Source organism: Streptopelia decaocto (genome assembly GCF_964273445.1).
Source record: "Streptopelia decaocto genome assembly, chromosome: 2".
Lineage (NCBI taxonomy): Eukaryota > Metazoa > Chordata > Aves > Columbiformes > Columbidae > Streptopelia > Streptopelia decaocto.
The window spans coordinates 53,245,966-53,271,428 of NC_138655.1; the positions used below are offsets into that span (position 1 = coordinate 53,245,966).

The window sequence follows — 25,463 nt, forward strand, 5'->3', positions numbered from 1 at the left end:
GGAGGGAGAGAAAGGAAAGGTGGGTTACTTGAAATAACAGAGTAAAACTATGTGGGGGGAGAAAACATTGCTAAACTAATTCAATATGCAGCTTGCCTATGTGGCTGATATTTTCAGGTGTTTTTAAAAAATCAGTCTGCTGATGCTTTTCTTGTAAATTTCTCATCTCCACTTTGAAACTTCATGCCAGTGCTGATATCCACCATGTTTGTAAATGAAACTAGTTCTCTCCTCAGTTGGCAAACTGAGAAATGGACTACGTTTGTCACATAGGAAGTCTTTGCAACTTTTAAATGACCAATTACCTCTTGAAACTAGCATAAACCACAACAAACTAGTCGTAGAATTTCCTTAAAATAGAGACCCTTATTTAACACTTCAGGAAAGTCCATTTCCATTAGGCTTTCCTGGTTTAAGGTTTGTCAGTCACAGCTCACATCTATAGTACTCCTTAACGAGTATTTGAAGTAAGTTGCAGCAAGGAACAACATTTTCCTGGGAAAAGAACTGTATGCCAAAAGTGAGTTGGTTGAGGTGAGGGAATTTTAATAAAATGATACTGTCTTCCAAATGTGAATCCCCACTGGCTATGCATCTTGCTTACTCTTTAGGAAAACATTGTGCTGCTCTGTATGGTGTTGCATTTAAAACCATATTTCAAAATACAATAATGTGTATGAGTTGCATGAGCAGAATTAGACTGCCAGTGTGTTCTTCAAATTGGGACAGCTCTTTGTGGAGTTCAGACTTTAGCCTGGTTGGCATTTGTTTTCATTGATCAGGTAAAAAAATTCAGGAAAAGAATAGTAATTTACAAATTTTGTATAAAATAAAGCTATTTCTTATCATACAGCTCAGAGTTATGAGCTATACTTGAGAAGTCATCGCAATGTTTATATTCAAAACATAAACAAAGAGGAAAAATCTACAGGTCAAGGAGATAAAAATTGAAAAAAATTCTGCCATAAAACCCTATCAAAGGCCTTCAAGCCTGCAAATAAATAACACCCCACATCTGTCCCTTCCAACAGATCTGTCCTTTGCTCACACCAGGAACTTCTTAAATTTCAGGACAGGCAAGGGGGAGGAAAGCAAAATATCTGTGGAGAGAAAAGTCAACAAATTTCAAGAGCCAAAGTGTCGTTTGTTGTAAAATCATAGAGGTCATGTTAAGGAATCCTCTGTCCAGGATCACAAGTACCAGTTGGGAGCCAAGTACAGAGGAAAGGGAAAGAGGGAGCATCTGTGCAACATAAAATCCTGCCGGTTTACAGCTTTATAATCAGTTTAACCATTTCTTCAAATTACAGCAAGCTGAAGAGTGCTATCTTACATCCATGCAATGATAAGTGCCAGTTTATTATTACATGCATTTATCCTCATCAGAATATTTCACAAGAATTAGAGAATGTCTACTGAGATCCAGATCTGGACTTTATCATCTGACTCAGTTATTATCATTTACCTAAACATCTCTATACAACTTGTAACTGAAATATATACATTGAATTAGTCTCCAGGACTACATCACCATTGTTCAGTGTCCATTATAATGATTCTCTAAGAAAACTGACTCTTCTCAAATTTCATTTGAGTGTGTACCTTCTTGAAGAAGATGATTACTCTATTTTCTGTTGTTCCTTTTTCCACAGTTCATTGCTGGGATTACAAAGTACCAGGCAATCAAAATGCTCCCTGGTTCAAGACATAGAACTATTAATATTATTCTTTCCTAATCAAGGTTTCTAATGACCTTTGAATGATTATGCTGTTAGATGACAATCTCAGCTTCTTAAGCGTAACTCCACTGGACATTTACACTGAGGGAGTGCATTGGATATTATAAGTTGAAGATTAGATATTTCTCAGTCTTTGACAAACTAATCTGATGAGAAAATGGAATGCCGTGGTACAGGTAAGATCTTGAACGAGTCAAGAAACGTGTGTAAGAATGAAAGCATTTTAGGGCACTGTGCTTTCATGCATGTTTATACAGTCCCCCAAAAACATCTGCACAAACTGAAACTGATCACTACTATATCATATATGCTTAACACAGATAATAGCACTGCAAATTAAAAATCACAAAAGAGGCTTTTATATTGCAAAATAATTAACTTGCTACTGCTCCAGCTTGAAACAAAGACAGAGATGGCACAAACTTCAAGAAGGGTAATTTCTGAATACTTCATGATTTGTTGTGCTAATCAAAATTCACTCCAAAATAAAGTGAAAATAAAAAAGTGTTCTATGGTAAGACAAGAAAAAAGTTATCTGTAAATACCCAGAAAATACTTAGAGATGTGGTTACAGGGAACTTCTTAAAATCTTGTTTTCTCTTTCACCAACTTTCGTGAGCTAGAATTGCCTTAAGGACGAAGTGTTGCAGTTGCTAAGGAATGCAAATTCCTAATATATAGGATGATGTAGCACAAACTGAATATGTTAATCTAGCCATCTGTGAATAAGAACCTATGGATAAAAACATTGCCTTTGGCAAAAACAGAGGTTTAGGAGAATTCGAACTGGAGAAAGCCCAAATACACAGAGCCTGAATTGAACCGCTCTGCTATCCTGCACCTAAGTAGAGTCCCAGTGAACAGCAAATATGTTTTTTCAGCTTTTGTCTGTGTTGCTGTGCTTAAGGCAGAGCTATTGTGTTAATGGCAGGTTCCCTTCAGGCTCCGCAGGAGCATGAAGTCACCTCCTGACCCCGGAGGGCAGCAGGGGCACTCATGGCTGTCAGCAGTGCCGTGCTTTTCCTCATCCAGAGCATTTAATAACTTGCACATCCCATCATCCCACCTTACTGCCCATCCCATTCTCAATGATCCTTTCTCCTTGCTGAGTATCAGCGCATTTCTACACTGTGGACACCATTGACACAACATTTGCTGGTAGTGGGGTAGGGAATTTGGAATAGTTTGCAGAAGGAGGTGCACTGATATAACCAGACAATAATCCCACCCAGAACTACATTTGATGGCTAAATAAGGTTTTTATCAATAGCTGTACTGTAAAGCAAAGGATCTCTAATTTTTAGATAGTTTGCATTGGGCTTTTTTTCACACACTTGTTACCCATTCTGCATCTCTGCCTCATTATCTCATAAGCACTACCAAGTGTTCTGAAAAAGCATTCTGGGAATAATTATCACTTGTAATCAAAGGAAAAAAATAGAGTAAACTGCCTGTCTGCCTTTAATAAACATTCACTCACTACTAAAACCTGGTTTAGATAACTCTTCAGTTGTTCCCCAGAACCCTTCAAGTGCTTTTCTTCCTTTTTCTCCCTTGGAAAAGTATGTCCAGAGGTTAATAAATCTGAGCTGTGACAGACCAAAGAGAGGAGTAAATTCAAAGCAAAAGGCCCTTCACATCACACCCTGCCCACAGCTTCCTCTCAACAGAGACACCACCTCTACGGCTTGGTGGGCTGAAAGTGCAGCCCAAGGCAAGAGCTGTAGGCCAGCACAACTACCAGGTCCCTTCTGGTGTTCCTTGACTGGTAGCCTGACACTCTAGTTCAATAGCAGAACTTTTGCTCTTGCTGTTCCTGACAGTGATTTCAAGCAATGACTGGGCATATGTGCTATGATAATTTGGCTCTGAGAAGATGAAGGCTTCCATGAGGATTAAAGGAAACCTGCTGTTTCAGAGGAAGCTGGGAAACAGCTGCTCCAGGAGACTGTAGGAACTGTCACAGGGCAGGGGAAAAGGCGTGAGTGGATTTAAGGCCTTTTACCTGGCCAGAAAAGGTACCATGTGCGCTACCCCATGGGGGAAGTTCCCTCAGGGGCTTGCCCACTTCATAGTACAAGCTTCATTGAAGGGGCCTATAAAAAAATGATGGGAACAGACTTTTTAGCAGGGCCTGTTGCGATAGGACAAGGGGTAATGGTTTTAAACTAAAGGAGGGGAGATTCAGTCTAGACATGAGGAAGAAATTTTTTACAATGAGGATGGTGAAACACTGGCCCAGGTTGCCCAGAGAGGTGGTAGATGCTCCATCCCTGGAGACATTCCAGGCCGGGCTGGACAGGGCTCTGAACAATCTGTAGTTGAAGGGTTGGACTAGATGACTTCTGAAAGTCTCTTCCAACCCAAACTGTTCCATGATTCCATGATTCACTGACCTCAGGAGCTGTCCACACTTCAGTGCTCACCAGAGAGGAGGGCTGGCTTTGGAGAGAAGCAGGAGCTCTAGGGCAGTCCGGATGCAAAAAGGGGAAGGAGAAGAAAGAGAACGAGAAACTATAAATTCCTACTCTGCTCTCAGAACAGTAAGTCCCATAACACAGAGGATTTTTAATACCTGGGCTATCGCACATGCCCGGTACATGCCCCCACCTTCATGCACCTCCAGGTCCCTCACACTGACAGCGCATAGTTTTAGCAGCACCCTTCCCTCCAGGCTCTCAAAGGACTGTGAACACCCAGTCACCGTTTCCTATTACCACTCAAAATCTAACCTGGTGCTAAAGGCAGGTCCAGCCACCTCCTGCCAGGCTGCTGGGGAGAAGGCACCAGGAGTTGCAACAAAGAGACTGAAAGCTCTGCCAAGGAGATGTAGCCAGGAGTTAAGAGAGCACAGAAGTACCATGGCTGGCTGTTCTTGCACAGGGTCCTTTCTCAATCTCTGTACAAAAGGCACAATGCCAAATAGTGTAATAAGAGTGCTCTAATAATAAGATACTAACAATAAGAAGAATATAGACAATAATTCTTAGATCTCTTCATCCTGGGGTCCCTGTTTTCATGCAGCATCAGATAGACCTGATGCAAGCGGCTTAGTTGCCCCAAACCCCCTATTTTGAAATGAAATAGACCCCCTATTTTGAAATTTAATCTGGAATTATTTCATTATATTTTGGTAAATATATCACATACCTGGATCATGCCTAGGCATCTGACTATGAAGACACTTCTTCTAACTCTTGCCATGCCTAGCAAAGCCAGAGAAGCAGGTAGCAAGAGATACGGGGTAGCAGGAAGCCATGCCTGCAAAGGGTGATATGGTTTGGAAATAGGTTAATAGATCTGCTTGAAATCACTGTCAGGAACAGCAAGAGCAAAAGTTCCACGTTGCAAAATAAGTGGTGATGTTTTCCGTTGATTGATTTCTGCTGTTTTCCTAGTAGAACTGACTAATTTGCTCTGAATGGTGTCATAGGCAAGATTCAACATGTTTTCTGTGAATGGCTCACAGGGTGGAAATTGTGATTACTGTCCAACAGGAATGGTTGGATGGGATACTGCATCATGGTGAATGTATTCTCCTCAAAAGCTCACAGCGAATTCACGTTAATTTTTTATTCTGTTGAAAAAATGGATCCTCTAGACAACAGAGAATACGATATTGTCACTGCTAGTAATCAACAACTACATTTCCATAATGCTTTTTCCAGTCTGAGCATGGGACTTTTCCTTACATGTTGATTGAACTGTATACAAGAGCTCTAAAGATCCAGTAACCCATGCAGGCAAAGGAACAGCCACAGGTAAGTTCATGAGAGACATCGGTGACATGAAGAACAAATCTTAACAGCAGCAAAAAATCTTACTGATCATCTCCAGTCTGATCTTGGACCTGTGGGAAGGACTTGAGGGACTTCAAGGATCCAAACCCCTCATTTCCAAATTTGTATTAGGAAGGGGAAAGAATATAACTTGGCCCTCACAGAAATATTCAAGCTGAACAACATTTAATTTGTGGTCCTAACATCTGAGATGGTTCTGAATGGATAGAGAATTTATAAAATTATTTAGTTCATGCTTTTAAACCACAATTGATTTGTGATTTAAGTGATTTTGTTATTAAAGGTTGTGACTAGTTTCTGATTCCTTATTTGCAAAAATTGTTAAATAGGAGTTAATCAGTTAATCACACCCTCTGATCTTTGTTTCAGTTAGTCTGGATTTCTTCTCAAGTGTAGTTAGGTATGCAGTTGGGAAAATATCTGTAGGACATCAGTACTGTTCCAGTGGTTGAGCTTTTAACAGCAAATACCAAGATTTTGCTTCCCAGAGACATACACCTGCCTATGAAAAATCTGTGTTAAAAGAAGGCATCTTGATGTGAGATCAGCAAGCTTTCATCACCTTTTTTTGGGTATATCTAGAGATAATGCAAGAAAAAGACTTATAGAAAGTAGAAGGTGAAAAACAAGAGATTAAATATGTGACCTCTTAGTCCCACTTGTGGAACAATGAACATCCCTAGTTGTCTCCTGTAGGTTTTAACATGAAGTCATTTATTGATACACTTAAACATTAATTTGATGTCAGCTTTAAGATTCATATATAGAAATTTGCCGTAGAATCTAATTCAAGAGGCAATGTAACTTTATAAATGTGGGAGGAAATCTGCACATAATGTGAGCTATTTTTTAATCTTAACTGCCATTCCTGCTATTGCAAGAAAGTACCTTACACCTGTCTGGAAAGCCATTATTAGCAAACTGAATAATTTATCACTTCCAGTTTTCAAGAAATTAGCCCTGCCTAAGACTGAAACCAGAAGCCATTTAAAAAATAGTAATCCGAAAAAACGTGTCAGGTTCTTAATTTGAGGAACAGTAGGGGTGTCCTAATGTGTGGTTCAGAGTTTCAAAACCAATACTAACTCTTCCTGTCTATAAAAGCAGATGAACATGCCCTGCTTCTAAATGATGGGTACCCTTATATGTATTTCAACTGAATTTTCACAAGTGGATTAACAAAAGGACATTATAGTCTGGAAATCTCTGCCATTCACCTTTCTAATGCTATTTTGAGGGATCCTCTGCTACTCAAACATTACCATTGATACACATATATTTATTTTTATTCTATCTTTAAAATTAACTCTGTGGTATTCAAAGTACATGATTTTTGAATTAAATGCACTTACATTAAACTAACTACAGGTAGTTATGGAATCAGTCTTTAATTTGTGTTGAAAGAATAGCCGGTTGTGGAAAATAGGGAAAATCAAGTGCCCTAGTAATTCCTAAATATGGGCAAAAGGGTAAAGTTTATGGATTAATCTTGTTTTACTTACTGTTCAATTCGATTGCACTGACTAGAACTTATTTTCTGATTCCCTTTCTACTTACATTGCTATCTACATTGGAAAGTCAGTGTTAAATGCAACTGAGCCTGACAGTAGCATTTTCTGTCTCTTTTGTGCTGTGTAAACAAATGGTCATCAGTGAAGAAGCAGTCTAATATTTTAATATCTAGAGAGCTACCAGCTCCACTTTAAAAAGACTTATAATTAAAAATTCATGAGATACTAGAAATGTTTAGAAAATGAATTGCATAGCAAGAAGAGACAACTGTGTCTACATAAATGCTATACATATGATAGATGGATTGTCAGGCTACATTTACTAAGGTAGTATTTCTGTGTAAACTCTGTGGCTAATTAGAGGTTTGTTTTGGAGAATGAGATGCAAAACCAATTAGTCTGATGAGGGGAGAGCTTAGGAGGTAAGCTCTCTACCTCGTCTTTGACTTCAATGAAGAGATGCCTGTGTTTAAACAAATGAAAATGTTATTAAGCTTTCTTTAGTCAGTGGTTATCTGCAGCGACACTGCAGCGCTGTGTTTACCTTTCCTGGATTCCTCCCTGCACATTCCTGATCCTCTGCAGGAAGCAGGCAGAGGTGCTGTCCTGTAAGGGGCAACTAAAATTCTTGCCCATCTTCACAAATTCCCTTTCCCTTCCACTATCATACAGCTGGAGGTGATCCCACTGCAGGTGCTCCCAGGAATGGGCACCTCTCTGGTAAGAGGCACCATCAGACTGAAAATAATGTTTGTATTTCATCTTGAGGGGCTCATGAAGCCATTGCTTGCTCTTTTTTCTTTTTTCCACTCTATCTCATTTGTAAAAGTAGGAAAAAAAATAAAAAAACCCAAACCTGACTTGTATCACATGCACACTACAAACAAGCAAACTTTTTCTTTTTTTTTTTTTTAATGGCTTTTTTATCAATACTATCAAGGAACAGGAAAAATAGGTATTATTGCTGTAGCATTTCTGATAAAATATCAGGACCTACAGAAGATTGAAAGTTGATCTGTCAAAGAGTGAAAATGAGACAATTGGCAAACAAATCAGCACACAGAGTTTACACAGTGATTTTTGGTGAATACTTTATATTATAACATTTTCAAGTAGTCTATAAGCTCTGTAAGCTGGTGCCACAAACAACATAAAAGATTCAATTCATTGGCATGAAAATGAAGCCACAAACACAAGACATTGAAGGAAAAAAAAAAAAAAAGGCTTTGAATCCCAAACCATATCACTAACATGTAGGTCAAGAATTTCCTAATAAGATTTTCTTTAGCCCAGCTTAATTTTCAGACACTGATAAGTTATTTGTGACAAAATTGTGCCTTGGTGGATTGTGTTCTTACAGGATATTTGAGTTTTTAATAAAATTTTTAATACTAATACAAATACTAAATTCATTTTAAAAGTAGAGAAGTACTGAAAACTCATTAAAGAGTAAATACTTGTAATAAAAACTTAATTATTAAAACCAACACATTTAAACTACAGTTAGTCTGTTTAATGTAATTTAAGACCTATGTTCTATTTCATTGAAATCTGAAAGTATTGCTACGTTGTAAGATCTTCAATAAGCTCCCGTTTTCCTGATTTTATTCTGCAGTCATCTGAACAAGCCACAGGATGGCACTGTAAAACTGCAAGTCAAAACCTTTTAACTCCCTTCTAATACCCACTTTAACGTGTTAATGAAATCAACGCCACTTGTATTCGCATAGCAGAGCCCAACAGCTTCCTCTTTACTGGTAACTTTTTTGCATTTTTCACACCTTTCACGAAGCAAATCAGAAAACCCGGGTTCGGTTTTAGTTGGGCCCTGCTGCCGGCTGCTGTGGGCTGGGGCTTGGTGCTGGTGGTGCCCAGTGGGACGCTGGCCAGCTCTGGATGCTTCAGGCAGACAAAGCAGTTACTCTGATGGAAAAAGTGATGAGCCAGGCTGTCTGTAGGGGAGCTTTCCTGCTACCGATTAGTTTAGTATTAACTTATTTCATAAAGCATGAGTTTTACGTGTTTATTTTTCACCTGCCTTATGTAACTCACTGTCTGCATGAATATCCTCCTTGTGCATATAGCGCTTGAAGATTGACAGTATCAGGCTTATTTCACACTCTGTTCCCCTGATGGTATTTCTGTAAGAAGCAGAGTTCAGAGAAGGTTGCAGAAGGGTGGGAGAGGGGTGCAGGTGGGTGCGACAGCTCATACACAAAGTTGAAAATGAACATGAGTACAATGGGTACTTCTTGGCTATAGCATTTCACTACATTTAAGGACACAACATCTATCTTTTGCATCATCTAAATGCCTCATTTCTCTGAAAAACAAAACAAAAACTTTCATGGAGCCTTTTACTCTCTCAAAATTTCCAATATTGAGTTCCTCCTGGCACCATACTGAACTAGCTTATTAGCATTTGACAAGTAGGACACTTGCAGAGTTCATGGGTTTAATTGCTTTGCCAAGATAACGGGTTTTACTTTTATATATTTTGTGTAATACTGACAAAATAATAAATTCCACATCCCTTCCTGAAGCAGATCTCTCATTAAAGTCAGTTTGAACTTTACCACAGGAAAAAAAGAAAAAAGTGCAAATAACTGAGCCTGGAATTTGGGATTACCCCATGCCAGACTTTGCAGCAGCAGCTGCAGTGAAGCCAACAAAAGCCAAAGAATTTTGCTTGAGATCAAAACTTTTGCTGGCAGCAAATAATTAATGAGCAATTGTTACTAGAAAATACTATCGAGGGAAGCTAACGGCTGTTCAGTTTAAATTCAAATTTTTAATTTTTTTTCTAATACATATTTTAAAACACCTGTCTTTAAAATAAAGTTCATTTTCATACTCATGTGAATTGGCTACGCATTATGAAAGAGCCTTTCCAAGAACGTCTGAAACATAATAGCTATCATGACAATTTTCAATAAATCATTCCTGGCTGAGAGTCTCAGAGGAAGAGAAACTAAATGATGATTGAATTATCCTTTTATTTCTAAAAGTGATCTTTCTGAATCAGAACTGATGCACTGTGCGGAAATGGGTTTGAAACACTTATGTTTCTGCTTTAATGATTCCCCCTGTTCTCTGAAGAGCCAACATCCTGAATTTCTACTTTATGGATGGGAATTCACAGGGCAGAGGTAGATGTGACTTGATGAGAGGGTTAGTGTACAGGGTAGCGGTAGCCATATACCAACTAAACTCCTTTGGAAAAATGCTGGAGAGGCAAATATGCTAAAACCAGAGTGGGATCCACCTGCGTGTCATGGATACAAGGCTTGTAAACCAGGATTTGCACAGATAAACCAGGAGTGTTGCCTCCAAAATATAGGCTCCAGGTCACAAGCACGCAAGGGCTCTGCTCCCAGCTACTATGATCCCAACAACATCCATGCCCCCGGGAGAGAACCTCTGCACTACCTGCTCCTCTCTTTGCCCTGGCTTTGCCTTCTTCATCTCCAGAGGCAGAGGAGGAAGAGATGGCTGTAACCGAGATGGGATTTAAAGCCAGGTCAGATGCCGCTCGTGGAGCTGAATGCCCTTCTCTGGCCAGAGTGCACCCACTTAACACCTTTCATTTGCAGATAGCTGAATGTTTCATTTCTATGCTTCCAAATGGCATCATCACCTGTTTTGCAAACAGCAAAGCACCCACATGCTATGGCTTTCTATCTTTTCCAAAAAAAGGCTGTGCTGCTTAGACAGTCCCAGTCCAGCTAGAAGAATAAGACACATAGTCAGAGCCAGTGGTGAGCAATGCCTGAAGCCACTAAGGGATGTTAAAGATCCCAGATTCAGCATCTCTCTGAATAAAAGATGCTCTCACGACATGCTACAGCATTGTAACTGGCTTCAAGTCTTACTTTTTCTAATCTGATTGCAAGCAAGGTTTGAATATTTCCTGAAAACACACATCATTGGCATATTTTAATTGCATCATCATTTGAGGCAATCAATAAAATCACAACTGCTGAACTGTACATATGTTTTGGTACATTTGAGTACCTATTCTTATATAATTGATTAAATAGTTCAATGGCCCCTTTATGCTTTGCTAGGATGCTCAGTGGTTTAGAGAGTAGAACTCTCACAAATAAGACTTGCAAAGGCAAGCCATACACAAAGCCTGGTTCCTATCCTCCCGTGTCATCCATACATTCCTTAAAAGTATTTGAATTAATACTTTAAATATTTATACTGTGACTCCTGTCAGGAACTAACGGGCTTTCAGTTAATAAATTATTTCATGCACATTTAATAACTTCAGCAGTGTGTGCAAATCTCTCTTCAATGAAGATGTAGAGACTCACACATTTCTGTCTTAACTGCCACAACAACTGAACAAATTCAATGGATGTTGTGCAGTTATTTACTGCTAAAGGGCCAACAGACAGTTTAAACAAAAGGGAATTAGCTGTTCAGGCATAGTTTTCTATTAATCAGTAGATAGAGCACTTTCTAGGGTTAGAATTATGGAAGGGATGCAATGGTGGGACTGTAAGAGTCTGTAAGAAAGCTCCCCCATTATTGACTTTGAGATACATGTGAGTGTTTAAGATGCAAAGCCAGAGGGTCACATTCCAGCTGAGAATTAACAGGTGTGACTTCCAAAATAAACAATGTTGATTGACATTGATTCTGAATTTGGCCTGTTGTTTAGAAAATATTTTTGGCTGATGAAAGCCCCAGAATACAAAATACCTTCACACAGTCACAGGTGTTGTCAAATTAACTAAATGCAATGGTTTGCATTAAAATGTTATTTAATTGTAGAACATAAGAATTTTGATAGTCGTACTGGAAATATACAGAGCTGCTCTATACCTTATGAAGATAGTGACCACCTATGAAGAGATATAAGCAGAGGTCATGGTAATACTTAGTACTATGTTTATTTAAAAAAACAAAACAAAACAAAACAAAACAACACTGTTTTCTGGTGGTTTTTTTTCACTGCATTCTTCATGTCTGAAACAAAGCATTTGCTTTGGAAGCCCCCAAATTACCTAAATGCCTGAGGAAGTAAGTCTTCATCAGGGGCCACTCTTGCCTTCAGGTCAGCCCAGAGCAGAAACTGGAGCCCTGCCATGGCAAATGTGGCGCTGCCAAAGCTTATGCCTCTGCTGAGCTGTGCCGTGGAAATTATGATCATGGGTAGCCTGAGAAGGACTCACTAAGGAGCACATCAGGAGGAGCTGAGAGATTATTGCTGCAGTGTCTTGCCTAATTCTATTTTTTTTTTTTTTTAATAAAAAGCTATAATAATAATAATAATAATAAAATCCTGCAGTCTGCACGTATAGTAGTGGAAGAAATATAGAGCTACTTGAATCAGAGAGTATAACTGCCCTTCAGAAGGTAGTTAGGAAGAAACTGCCTCCTCTCTGTAGCACTGTCGGATGACACCAGTTCTGTCCTGTGGTAAAAATACAGAGGGAATCGGTCAGGCTTTCCTAATAAGAACAAAGTGGGAAAAAAAATCCCTGGCTGTGAAGAAAAACTGTTAGTCTATCATAGCTGATACTCTCACAAATCAGTGGTGCAGAGCTGTGCTTATTACATAGCAACAGAATCTCTTACAAAATCAGTTATAATTTTTGCAGCAGATGTTATGTGCTGCACATAGACAACGCAAATGACAATCACTCTTTCAATGCTTTTCAGTGATTGCCTACATAGTTCAATAAGTTATCTGGATACCACTGCTGCAAGGACATGTTATGGTTGTATACTGCTGCTAATGGAGAATTCCCCTTAATTTATTACTTCTACCTTTCCAGCATTTTTGTTTATTATTCAAACCATTTATTTGAAAACTAATAAAGCATGTAAGCATTATAGTTATAGCTAAGATTTTTTAATGAGATTTACTGGGGAGAGTTTGGGCTGACACAAATAACATCTTTAACTAGTCGATTATTGTCCTTCCCAGAAGACTGATCCAGGAGTACATCAGTGATTTATCAATATTAAAAGACAACATGCCATATCTAGTGCTTTCCATCTTACCCATGTCCATACTTGTACACATAGTTTAGCTAATTAGAAAGAAAAAAAAAAGTTTGGCTTTTGGGTCTTTCTGTATGAGACCTGGCTGGTGCAGAATCCTTTCAGTTATGTCTTAAGCAGCAAGACAGCAGCAGGTGCCTCAGAGAAAGGCAAACTAACATCAGATTGGCAGGTCCTTGGGCTGTCCTCCAGTTTAGTTTCCTAATCCTCAGCAGCTACAGCCTGGCTCAGTTCCTAGAGCCCAGGGAAATCTTCCCAAAAATTCTACATAATTCTTTGATCTATGTGTTTCACTGTCCAAATTTTTGGCCCCTTTTTTGCTGCACCTACCTGTGTGCTTCCTTCTCCCTGCCTTTTGAACAGAGTAAGCAATTTACAACAGCTCTGAGCAGCACGAAATAACTTGCTCCCTGTTTAAATGCTGATTCAGAGTAATTATTGCTCTTGGGTGAGTGTAATTTACAGGAAAATCATGCGGCTTTCTGTTGCTTACATTCACCTTTTCCCTCTTGTTTAGGAGGCAGCCTTGTTCAGCACAAACATCCGTACAACTCATATATGAGAGGGCATATCCTTGACTTATCATCATCTGTGATTTTTTTCACTTGACAGGTTGAAAAATGCATACACCTATTTTCTCTGATGGTTCCCTTATCACCGTGGGCCTTCCCGAGGCTAAGTCTGCTCAACCATTCAATTTTGATTCTAGAAGCGATGTTGAGGCCATTAGCTGTGTCCACATAAGGATGCTGTTATAAAACTTGACATGCTTATTAATCATAAATTCAGTAGACATTCTGCTTCAATCTTTCTAGGGTCTGCTTATGTTTCATTTATGATGTAAAGTGAGGGTTTGGGGGGAAAGTGGTGTATTTTTAGATCAATATTTATGTCAGGTAGGAGAGCATATTCAGTATTTCCATATCGGTTTACACCCAAGCCAGAGCACTTAGCTCTTTTCCACTTGTATTGCACATAGTTTGCTCCATACTAATACAGTGAAAAAAAGTGCAGTTAGAGAAGTTCAAGAGCAGATGGCTGCAAACAAATATTCCCTGTGCCTTATCAGTGAGGGAAGATCACTGTTCCTTTGTCATTGTATATTACTCAATATTACTCCAGCATTATGACACCATCATTTGAGGGGTAAGGAAAAGCAGCATACTAAGAAATATTTTTCTTGCTGCTCCATTCCACCAATGCCTTTTAAAGTGAGGCTGCAAAATCTATATTCCTAAAAAGTTACCTGACTAAACCCATAGAGCACTGGTGGTTTCCAGGCTGCTGGCTAAATATACCTAATGAAGATTGTGCATGCATATTCATTTTTAGATTGCCAAACTGACTCAATTAAGACATTGATAATGCATTGTGCATTCAGCCTGGACTCATGAAATGGCTTAACAAAGTTCATTAACCTTGGAAAACTTGAATCCATTTCCATGGATGAGGGAGGGAAAGAGAGTATAACCCTCTGCTAAGCACATCGGCCAACACGTTCCTCTGAGCCCACCAGCCCAGGTTATGTCTGCACCTATCCCTGGCTGCAGATAAGATTTCTTATCACTTGGAAAACAACTGGCTGTAACTCCATTCTAATTGCATTTTCCTCTGATTGCCTACATTTGTTCAAATCCAATAAACTAAAAGTGAAATGCAGTGAGGCAGAAAACGTGTGGATCAGCACCAAAGATAATGTGAATGCACTGGCCTGTGAACTGAGGCTCCTGAATTTTGCACATGCAGGGGAGTCGAAGACAGCAGGAGAGGAGGTCAGATTTAAGACTACAGCATGGAAAGAGACAATATGGGTCACCAGATCTGGTCTCTGGATCTCACAGGCAACTGCATCATAGAATGCTTTTCATCAGTTTATTGAGCTCTGTGTGTAGTAAATTTTCATGACAAATGCACAGGCTGGCACTGTTGTTTCAAATCCTCTGCAAATACTCCTTGTCATCTTCCCCAGCCCAAAAAGATAAGAATAAAAATAAAACACTCCAACCCTGCGCCCTGCTCACCCCAATCCAACCTCCTGTTTAAATTTCATTTTTAAATTTTGGTATTGCCATTTGCATTACTTTTGAATCTCACATCTTTTTCCACCTTTTTGAAAAAGCTTTCCTGATACACATCAGAGTATCAGTGCTCACCTTCCACTTACCCCCACAGCAACCGAATGTGCCATCATTCCACCTCAGGTGGAATCATTAACTGCAATATCCTCTCTTCACCACAGTCCAGTGAGTGCTGAAACCCCACAGTCGTACGCCACAATTAATCTCTTGTGTTATTCAAGTACAGAACAGGTTAATGTTTGATTCTCTCTATTGAGAGTTGCTCATTAGAGGTTCTGAAATAAGAGAGATTATGATTACGGGTGCATCTTTCTTCTCCTTTCTTTTTTCTGTTGACTGTACTTGAACTCTAAGATCTTTATTTTCCCTTTGATTTCTCCTATTTCATTACTGTTAAGGTATTTTTTTTTTAATATAAGTTGTTTTTCATATGCTTTTTTCACCTATTGGGCTGTACCTTCTGCCTCCAGGCTGTGCTCGCTGTGATGCCCTTACCTCCCCTTAACTGCAGCTTGACTCAGATCTCACCAGCTTTTGCTTGACCATACAGTGACCCATATTATTTCATAGAATTTCAAATATCATTGTCATACCAATAACACCTAGATGCATTGCTTTGCTGATTGCTTGAGAAGTTTTATTTGTTCATTCAAGCCCTTTGAAGCTAAGCATTCAATATGTTTCCTTAAGTTAGAGCCTGGAAATTTAAAAGTCAAGCTATTAATTGTCAGCATTGAATTTTCAGATGTCTAGAGGGATGTCTGCCCTTTTGTTTGATAATGTCTCTGATAAATCCCCAACTGAGAAACTGGTATGTGTTTTAGGGAGTTTTAATTAGATTCTGTCTTATCATTTATCAGGCATATGAAGGTAAATGCGGAGTTTCTTCTTATATCAGTAAAATTTGTGTAAGAGTCATGAATCTGGGATTAAGGCTCCACAGTAGCTTTGATTGAATTATTTCCTAAGTTCTTTTTTTTGCAATCATTATTGTAATGGACTCTGCATGGAAATACCTAAATGCCTTCACACTGGGTCACATTAATTTGCAGTACTGATTTGCCAAATTTCATGAGGACTAAGATAAAAAGGGCTTGTGCTTTCAATTGGAGAAGCATGCATTTATTTTAAACACAAAATCAGTCATGAAAAACTGGATCATTTGGTGTTTGATTTTATTTCTGAAATAAGTTTACAACTTCCCCCTGGTTTTGTCCTTTAAGACTTTATGACAAAACAGCATTTTCCAGCACACTTAAATAATTAGAATAAAAAAGAGGAGTATTGGCACAGCAGTAATAAAGTTTGCAATATATCATGTTCAGTTGCCTGGTCTTTACTGTGGCATGCAGAACCCCATGGAGCCAGGACACAGACACACTGACATTAACAATGCCTGGAGAGAATTACTTATTTTAAAAACAGTCTATCAAAATCAGCATATTGGCAGATTGAGCAGGGAGATTCTGTAAGACTCTTATTAGATAATGCTGTTTTAATAGTCTAGCTTAAATCCCATCTGTCTCTAACTACAGGTACTACACCTAGGATCCCCATGGAAATGCTTGTTTCTTCTCAGGACCCTCAGGGTCATCTCTGCCTTTTGTTTTCAGAATAGAGCATGGATTTTCAGATTCCAGAAAAGCAGGTAACTGTGGTGACCCACTAAATGTAAAATACTTAAACAGTATTTGGAGGAGGGACTGGGAGTTCTGCCAGCAGACCATAGAGTCATGCTTATTTTTAGACTCTCTGCACCCACAGATGTTTAGAAAAAAAACCCTGCTAATTTGAGCAACAGCTTTAGGAGAGGTGGGGATGTTCCCTCATCCTGGAGTGATGTGTAGTCTCTGGTCACAGGATCCTTCAGAGAGCTGGGGGTTGTACACCACAGGCAGCTCAACTGAATCCGCTCTGGGCACTGAAATAAGTCTGTGAGAAGTTGTAGTACAAAAGAAAGACGGAAGGAAGGAAGGGAGGGAGGAAGGGAGAGAGGAAGGGAGGGAGGAAGGGAGGGAGGAAGGGAGGAAGGAAGGAGAGAAAGAGAGAAGGAAAGAGAGAAAGAGAGAAAGAGAGAAGGAAAGAGAGAAAGAGAGAAAGAGAGAGAGAAAGAGAGAGAGAAAGAGAGGAAGAGAGGAAGAGAGGAAGAGAGGAAGAGAGGAAGAGAGGAAGAGAGGAAGAGAGGAAGGAAGGAAGAGAGGAAGGAAGGAAGAGAGGAAGGAAGGAAGGAAGGAAGGAAGGAAGGAAGGAAGGAAGGAAGGAAGGAAGGAAGGAAGGAAGGAAGGAAGGAAGGAAGGAAGGAAGGAAGGGAGGAAGGAAGAGAGGAAGGAAGAGAGGAAGGAAGGAAGAGAGGAAGGAAGAGAGGAAGAGAGGAAGAGAGGAAGAGAGGAAGAGAGGAAGAGAGGAAGAGAGGAAGAGAGGAAGAGAGGAAGAGAGGAAGAGAGGAAGAGAGGAAGAGAGGAAGAGAGGAAGAGAGGAAGAGAGGAAGAGAGGAAGAGAGGAAGGAAGGAAGAGAGGAAGGAAGGAAGGAAGGAAGGAAGGAAGGAAGGAAGGAAGGAAGGAAGGAAGGAAGGAAGGAAGGAAGGAAGGAAGGAAGGAAGGAAGGAAGGAAGGAAGGAAGGAAGGAAGGAAGGAAGGAAGGAAGGAAGGAAGGAAGGAAGGAAGGAAGGAAGGAAGGAGAGAAAGAAAGAAAGAAAGAAAGAAAGAAAGAAAGAGAGAGAAGTATTGATGCATTCTGCATGAAAGCCAACAGAGTAGGCATGTAATGGACATATAGATGATCTGATTCCTTCTGTGAGACAGGCCAAGAAACAGCTCTTTTTAGACAACATTGCATTTAGGCAAGGAGAATTTGGGCTCTCTCTTCTGCTTTCCAATAATTGCTCTTTTCTTTCTTAGGACACATGCAAAATGTAACAGAATGACCTTCAAGAGCTCTGTGAAAAAAGAGTACCTGTGGCAGACATGGCAGCAGTTACACTAAAACGTCATCCACTTTGCAAAATCTATTCAGTTTGATTTGGAAGGCACAGACCACAAGTAGCATTTGCAAACATCCATATTGCTAACAGGCAGGTACAAGGTATTTTATGGGTGTTTATGAATGTAGATGTGACTGTTCATAAATGTAGTGATGAATAATAATAGAACAGTGAATGCCTTCTATACTACATTGGGATTCTTCATGTGATGACTACAAATACATTTATAAGTGGTGTCAAATCTGTCACCACACTGTCCTGAAAAGGAAGAGAAGGCTGAGACACAGAGGCTGAGTGCAGATGACTAAATAAAGCAGGACAGGGTCCTAGGTGTATTCCTGTGGGATGGTGCCCTGGGGCATGTCCATGTGCTAAACTCCCTGCAGAGGAGTGGACAAGCACTTAAGGCAAGCGGTTTCCGGTGGTGACAAGGAGAACTATTGTGGGCATGGGATGAACTGGTGCCCCAGAGGACACAGGTGATACCACAGTTCAGGATCGTGGGTTGCCTCTGTTTAATACAGCCAGACAGACCAGCTATTTGACTTGTGTGCACACAGGGAAATTGTGGCAGAAATAGGAGCTGACCAACCAGTCATTTATGCATTTTGAGAAATTTCAAAATACTACTGCAAGTTTGCAGAAAAGAAATAAAACTTCCTGTAGTTCCATGTAACAAGAGAGTAGCTTCTGGCTGCTGACTACCAGGAGAAATCAAGCCTATCATTTCTAGTCTACATGTACACACAGAACCAAATCTGTCTCTTTTTATTCCATACTAATGATAGGTTGAGCTCATCTTCTGTCAAGAGGTCTGCAGAAAAACTTTGCCAGAGCTTTTTTTAAATGAACCCCTGCACAGGCATTCACCTTCAGGTCCAATTTTTCATGGATCAGGTGATCCAGCAGCTCCACATGGGACGTTAATAAAACATTCCAGGAAAGCTCCAGGGACACACAGGCATTAAAGGCTGTTAACAACACCATAATTAAAAACAAATTAACAGGAAATCTGAAATTGCCTTAAGAATTGTTCCTGTCTTGTGTCACATCTCATAAATCTCAGATTACCTTTGAAATTTGACTTAGTATTTCACAATAGCTGCAAGATCAACAAACCACTACAAAGTAGTTAAAAACCTACAAAATTTTCTTCCTTGGCACTGAGACCAGAAGATATCTTTGGCAGTCTGCATGGCACTGACACTTTAAAAACCCTTTATTTACTTCAGAGGAAAGAAACAGCACCAGAGAAGATGGTTCAGTAGCTGCAATTGTATCTGTAGTGGATATTTCTCCAGCAAGATTGTTGAGTTCTTCTGAACTTAAAACAAGTAAACCCTTTTTAGCCAAAGCATCCTTCCTGTCACAGGAAGGGTTAGGTAGTTTCTGCACCCTCATTTGGCAAGGTGTTCATTATAGCACCTAGAAAATGAATGAAAAAGAAAATTTCTCCCGAAAGAGTACAGATCAAACTTCCTAGCACTTTAGAAAAGGCTCTTATTAAAGATTTAAACATTGCATTAATAAGTTTTTTAATATAGCTGAGCCAGAGGAACTGTGTAAGATCTTGACTCCACAGAGAACATGACATTTGCTTCAAAATCAACTGTGAACCTATAGGTACATGCTGATGAAACTATAGGTATCTATTATATGCTCACTGATTTAAAAGACAATGACAGAACTTGGTTTTGCAGGAAAGCAAAACTAAAATTGAATGTGTCAGGATGGCTATGGTTTCATTAAAAGCTTGATGCTATCTGATATTTCATTGAAGGCTCAAATCCTATGGAAAAGTAATTATGTGATGATCTCAACTTTTATTTAAAAACATTGCAATTGTCCAACCTCTCCACCTCGTTGCAGAGAAAAACTTGAAAATGTTTACCAAGTGTATTCTAGAGACTCCAAACCTGCAGGCAAATAAAAAAGCCCGTAGATAATAGACTTTAAAATTCCAGATCTTTGTGACCTCATCTTACAGGTTTTTTTCAGGGCTGAGAATCCTGTTTCCTTCAAAATCAAATCTAAGCATTTGCATTGTCAAAGAACGTCAGAAAATACAGCTTGTCATTTTTGTCAGCTTACTGGTTTGGTTTTTGTTTTTTTGTTTTTTTGTGGGGTTTTTTTGTGGGTTTGGTTTTTTGTTTGTTTGGGTTTTTTTTGTATCATTGCTAACAATGCAGTTTCTCTCATTATGTTAGTTAGACCACAAAGTTCTTTGGCAAGTTTTAAGCCATTTTTTTTCCCTGCACACTAACATTCTTGATTAATCCATGAAGCAATTGTCATCTACACTGTATCATGTAAATCCTACTGATATTTGGTTGGTTTGGTTTTTGTTATTTTCTGCTGCCAGACTTGAATGCATGAAATTAATTTCTGCTTCCTGCATCCAGGACACCAACAGATAAGGGACTACTTTTGTTCAGAAATTTAGTTCCTGGGATGTCCAGATGAGGCCACTGTGGTTTTATTATCCCAGTTACAAGAATGCAATTTAATTTGGTTACCTCAGAGTTTCCCGTCTCCACAACTGCAAGCGTGCTCCATGGCCTGTTTTTCTGTTGGAGAACAAAGAAAAGGAAATGGTTATTTTTTTCTTCTTTGCACAATGGTTACAGTACTCACAGAGGCAGGAAGGGAACGGGACAATGGAAGCTGCAGATGTGGAATTTCTTTTCTAAATCCCCTTTGCTGCTGCTGCCTGCCAGGCAGTGGAGATATGGCCATGCAGTAGCAGGAGATGCTGTGAGACCGAAGCAGTGCAAATATTTTTGTTTGATGGAGAGCCCTGGGGTGAAGCTTCCCTGACTCAAACCGTACTGGGCTATATCACAGGCTTAGTTTCAAATCAGCAGCATGATGCAAAACCAGGAGCACTTTGGCTGAGTCACGCTGTTAGGAAATGGGGATTTCTGTGGCGAGAGGTTGGGTGTGGCCCTGCCAAGTCCCCGGGCAGTAAACTCTAACACGTTTTTGAGATGGGGACAACATTCTTATCAAGAAATATATATCCAGCCAGGGGGGAGACTGTGACTACAGGGAGACTGTGCTTCCTTTGTGTTTTTTGTTGTTGTTTGTTTGTTTGTTTGTTAACTATTGTTAAAGTGACCTCCAGAAGGAAGAGCTCCAGAGCAGTCATGGGGAGGTGGGCACAAGTTGGAGCCCAGCCACAGGGAGGCACATCAGCCTCTGGGCAGAGTTGTGACAGGTTCTTTGTTCCAGCAGTGTGATTAAAATAAGGGAAATGCCAAACTTTGTAAATGCTCTTTAAAAGTCCTGTTTCTTCCCTTTGTGTTTGCCGCTGCAGAATAGAATGCCTTGTTCATATCCGTTCAGGCTGTCTGATAATAGGTGCATTTTTAACAGCAGTGGGGCAGACAACAAGGAGTCACAATTCGTGAGAGGCTTTCATTTTTGCTTCTCCATCTGCTTGCGCTGAAGGGCCACATTTTAGCCTTAGATCCTTCTGCCCTGAAAGACCAAATCTGGCCAGAGGTTGGCCCAGCCATCGGGTTTCCTCCACTGAGTAGCATCTCTGCTTACAGCAGCAGGGTTATCTCTGCCATTCTGGGCAGCGCATTTGGATGGTGATTAACAAGAAGACTGAGTCAGAGCTTATGGCTGCGGTGGGATTTAATATAATGTTTGTTTGTAAGCTGACAAATATTGGCGGAAAACACTTGCAAGGGAGGTATCTGTGACTCTCAGTCAGGCTGCCAACCCACTGTAACCAAACAGCTACAACTGGCCTCAGCCCTTTCCAGTCTTGTCCAGGCACGCCAGGGGATGCAGTATTTCAGCCTCAGTTGTTTTTATGCCACACAACTCTGGTAAGGTTCATGTTTTAATTGTGTGGCTCGCTGAGCTCACTGCCATCTTGTACTTCTCACGGTGGTCCTGGCTCCTCTCCTGCTGGAGGACCTCACTCACCAGACACAACCACAGGGATGCCCTCCCTCTCCCCTCTCCTGCCAAGCAGGTGCAGCTCTATAAGGGACCCAAAACTGAAAAGAGACCAAGCACTGCCTGGCAGCAAGAAGGGACTGTGGGGACTGACTGCAAAGAGGTTGCTGGAGTGCCCTGACTCACAGCTGCAGCTTTGGTCATGGTCCTTTAGCATCTGAGCTAACACAGGGTTTAAAGGTGAGGGTCTCTGAAATGAGGTGGTGGGGAGAGCACATCCATCAACAAATCTCTCAGGCAGCAACAAAGCAGATTCATCATCCTGGATCCACTGGAGAGGAAAAGCCCTGAAATTCTTGTAGTATTTGCTGCAATTTTCACCTAGTTTAAACAGTGCCTGATGTTTTTGCTTACCTTTTTTAGGGTCCCTTTGAGTTTAAACACACTGCGTATTCCTGTAGCAATACAATTTCCTTTCATCAGCAAAGCCAGCTTCAGCTGTTGTTGGGTATTATTATACCTTACTGCTTCCTTCCTCTCCCATCAGTCCCTCTATCTCAGAGTTCAGTGTCATTTATAGTTCAAGCTATTTGACTGCTAGTCCCCCTGTACCCCAGAATAGCCTAGAAAAACAGGAAAATTTGCAGGGAAAGGGACATTAAGTAGCTGCATTTTCTGTAGCACAAAAGAAGCAGACCCCCAAAATCTCACTGGTAGGTGTGAAAGTGGCACAGGACATTTAGGACAGAGTAATTTGCGCAGAACTGCATGGTATGACTGCTCACACTTGGCAACGTGGGTAGCAAGCAATCATCCAAGTGGGCGCAGATACTGCTGTAAAATGTCACTGCTGCAGTGAAGGTGGTACCCACTTCTGAAAAGAAAGAGGCCTACCCTACCACAAAGGGCATATAAAAGCTAACACTTTTTACAAGCACAAGTGTTGGGTTTTGTTTTTGTTTTTTGTTTTTTTTTTTTAAATAAACAGAAAACAAGAACTCGCATGAAAAGTCTTTACTGGCATTTTGCAGCATGCAAAGTTTTCTGATGGACCGGTATCTATTTTAGTGAAATCAGGAAGAACAAAATAAAAATAATTGTGAAAATGTCCTTTAAATTTGAGTTGAAATGATGGCCTGTTTGCTTGTTTTCTTCTATAGCTTGCTTGTTTGTTTTTTGAAGTCATCCTGTTAATTGTCCTGCAGCCATGGTATGTACCAGATAGCCAAGAAAGCTGACATGGTGAAGTTATATACAGCATCCTTGTGACCTTTTTGCAGTGAAGACACATATCTGTCCAATAAAGCCCAGGCCAAATGACAGTGACAGCTGCCTGGTGGCATTCAGTTTGAATTGAACAGGTTTGCTCACAAGTCAGGAGCAAGTATTTCATTACAGACTGTGCACCAAGACCAACATAAGCCCCCAAAAGTGAAACTTTCCCTCAGCAGCTATGGAAACTGCCCTGGTGGACTGAGATGCATTTCACAGGCTCCTCCTTATCTCCTTGCTTTGACTTTCCTGCCTCCTGCAAGCTGTCATCCTCTGTTGGCATTCGCATGTTGGTGTAGCAAGGGAAGAAAACCTCACTTCATCTCTCAGGAGGGACACGAGTGTTATGGGAACTGAGCACTCAAAGAACGAGGGGAGAAGCAGCATGGTTTTTTTGAGGAAAGGTCCAAAGTTGCCTGCATGGGAAGATGCTCTTCTCTCAGGGAAGGAGCCCAAGTCACTGCTGAAACGGGGATTGCGTTATGTCAGCTTGAGCCTCATAATGAAAGGGATGACCAGCACGCCTGACTTCTTGTGGGGACTGCCTGAGGTGCAGAAACTGAACCTTTCACGCAACCAGCTGGTGGTGATTCCTCCTTCACTAGGGAAACTGGACAGGCTGGTAGTGCTGAACTTGGGTGGCAACTGCCTCAAGTGTCTACCTAAAGAGATTGGGCTGCTGAGGAACTTGAAGGTCTTGTTTGCCAACATGAATTGCCTGAAAGAAGTGCCATCAGAGCTCAGCTTGTGCAGGAAGCTGGAGGTTTTGAGCCTCTCGCACAACTGCATCTCGCAACTGCCCTTGAGCTTCACTGACCTGACAAATTTGAGAAAACTGAACCTCAGTAACAACTGCTTTGTGCAAATTCCCCTCTGCATTTTTGCATTGAGGAGTTTAGACTTCCTGCACCTAGGGTCCAACAGGCTTGAAAACATTGCAGAGAGTGTCCAGTATCTGGTCAATCTACAAATCTTTATCGTAGAAAATAACAACATACGCACCCTGCCACGGTCCCTCTGCTTCATCACCACTCTGGAGTTACTAAACGTGGATTACAATGCCATCCAGACTCTCCCGGATGACCTGTACCTGCTGCGTCGGCTGCCGCGCATCGCGTGGAACCCGATGGACAAAGGCCTCCACATCGCCCACAACCCCTTGTCACGGCCCCTGCCTGAAGTCGTCGAGGGAGGACTGGATGTCCTCTTCAACTACCTCAGGGAGAAGAAGGAGCACAACTGAGTTTCCGCTGAGCTTGGGATTAAGCCTGTCATCAAGACTCAGAGCACTTTCCTGCACTGGCATTTCCACTTCATAACGCTTGGATTTCGAAGACTGTGGATGGCTTTAGCCATGGCTGGAGGAAAGCAAGTAAAGTATGATGGTCTTGATTAAGTGTGTAAAGAGTAGACTTTCTAAAAATAGCCACCTCTGTAACCTTCAGCGTTGGTGTGCTTGTGTTTTTTAGGGGAAAAAATACAAAACAAAACAACAAACTTGTGATAAAATATTTGCTCTTCATTTGACAGAAACAAATTAAGGCAGACTACTAGAAGTGCAGAAACACGTATTTGCCAGCTATTAGGTTGGAGGAATATTAATATAAATTGGATTTACTATATGTGATTGCCGTTGCACTTTAACTCCTGCTCGCTTCTTCATACACAGATAAACCACTACATAAACAAACACTGCTACCTAAGTGAATCTCGAGGAAAATGTTTAATGTACTTTCAGTAGTGAATATATCCTGAGCTATATTAGCTCACAGACAGTATATGGCCAGTTCAATACCATTTGTTGTTCATCCCACAGCTGTGTCCTGGCCTCTATAAATTACAGGTGAATATTGCCTTCAATAAGGCCTTTCCCATTTTTTTGGAAGAAGACCCCAAACTTCCTCAAAGCCACTAGTTCTCTTCCTGAGACACACAGCCTTTCCAGGACGCCGACACCGGTGTGTCACATCAGCTGGTAGCAGCATCCACACGAAGCAGAGACATGTACATGGGTCCTTATTCCTTCAAACGGAGGCTGTCAGGTGGAGTTGCACATCACTAGATGAACAACTGCACTCCATTCCCTGTCCTGCATCCTTGCAATCGAAGCGGTGGAGTAACTTTACTCAGGAAGCAGTACATCTCCTAAATA

General features: G+C 40.6%; 1 protein-coding gene across 1 annotated transcript; it reads left to right on the forward strand.

Moving 5' to 3' along the window:
* Window positions 1-23,657: 23,657 nt before the first annotated feature.
* On the forward strand, window positions 23,658-24,686 carry LRRC30 (leucine rich repeat containing 30; the record flags this gene model as incomplete). Its single annotated transcript, XM_082044691.1, has 1 exon — window positions 23,658-24,686. The coding sequence occupies one exon, from the start codon at window positions 23,658-23,660 to the stop codon at window positions 24,552-24,554; it is 897 nt and encodes a 298-aa protein (XP_081900817.1). The 3' UTR covers window positions 24,555-24,686.
* Window positions 24,687-25,463: the final 777 nt, after the last annotated feature.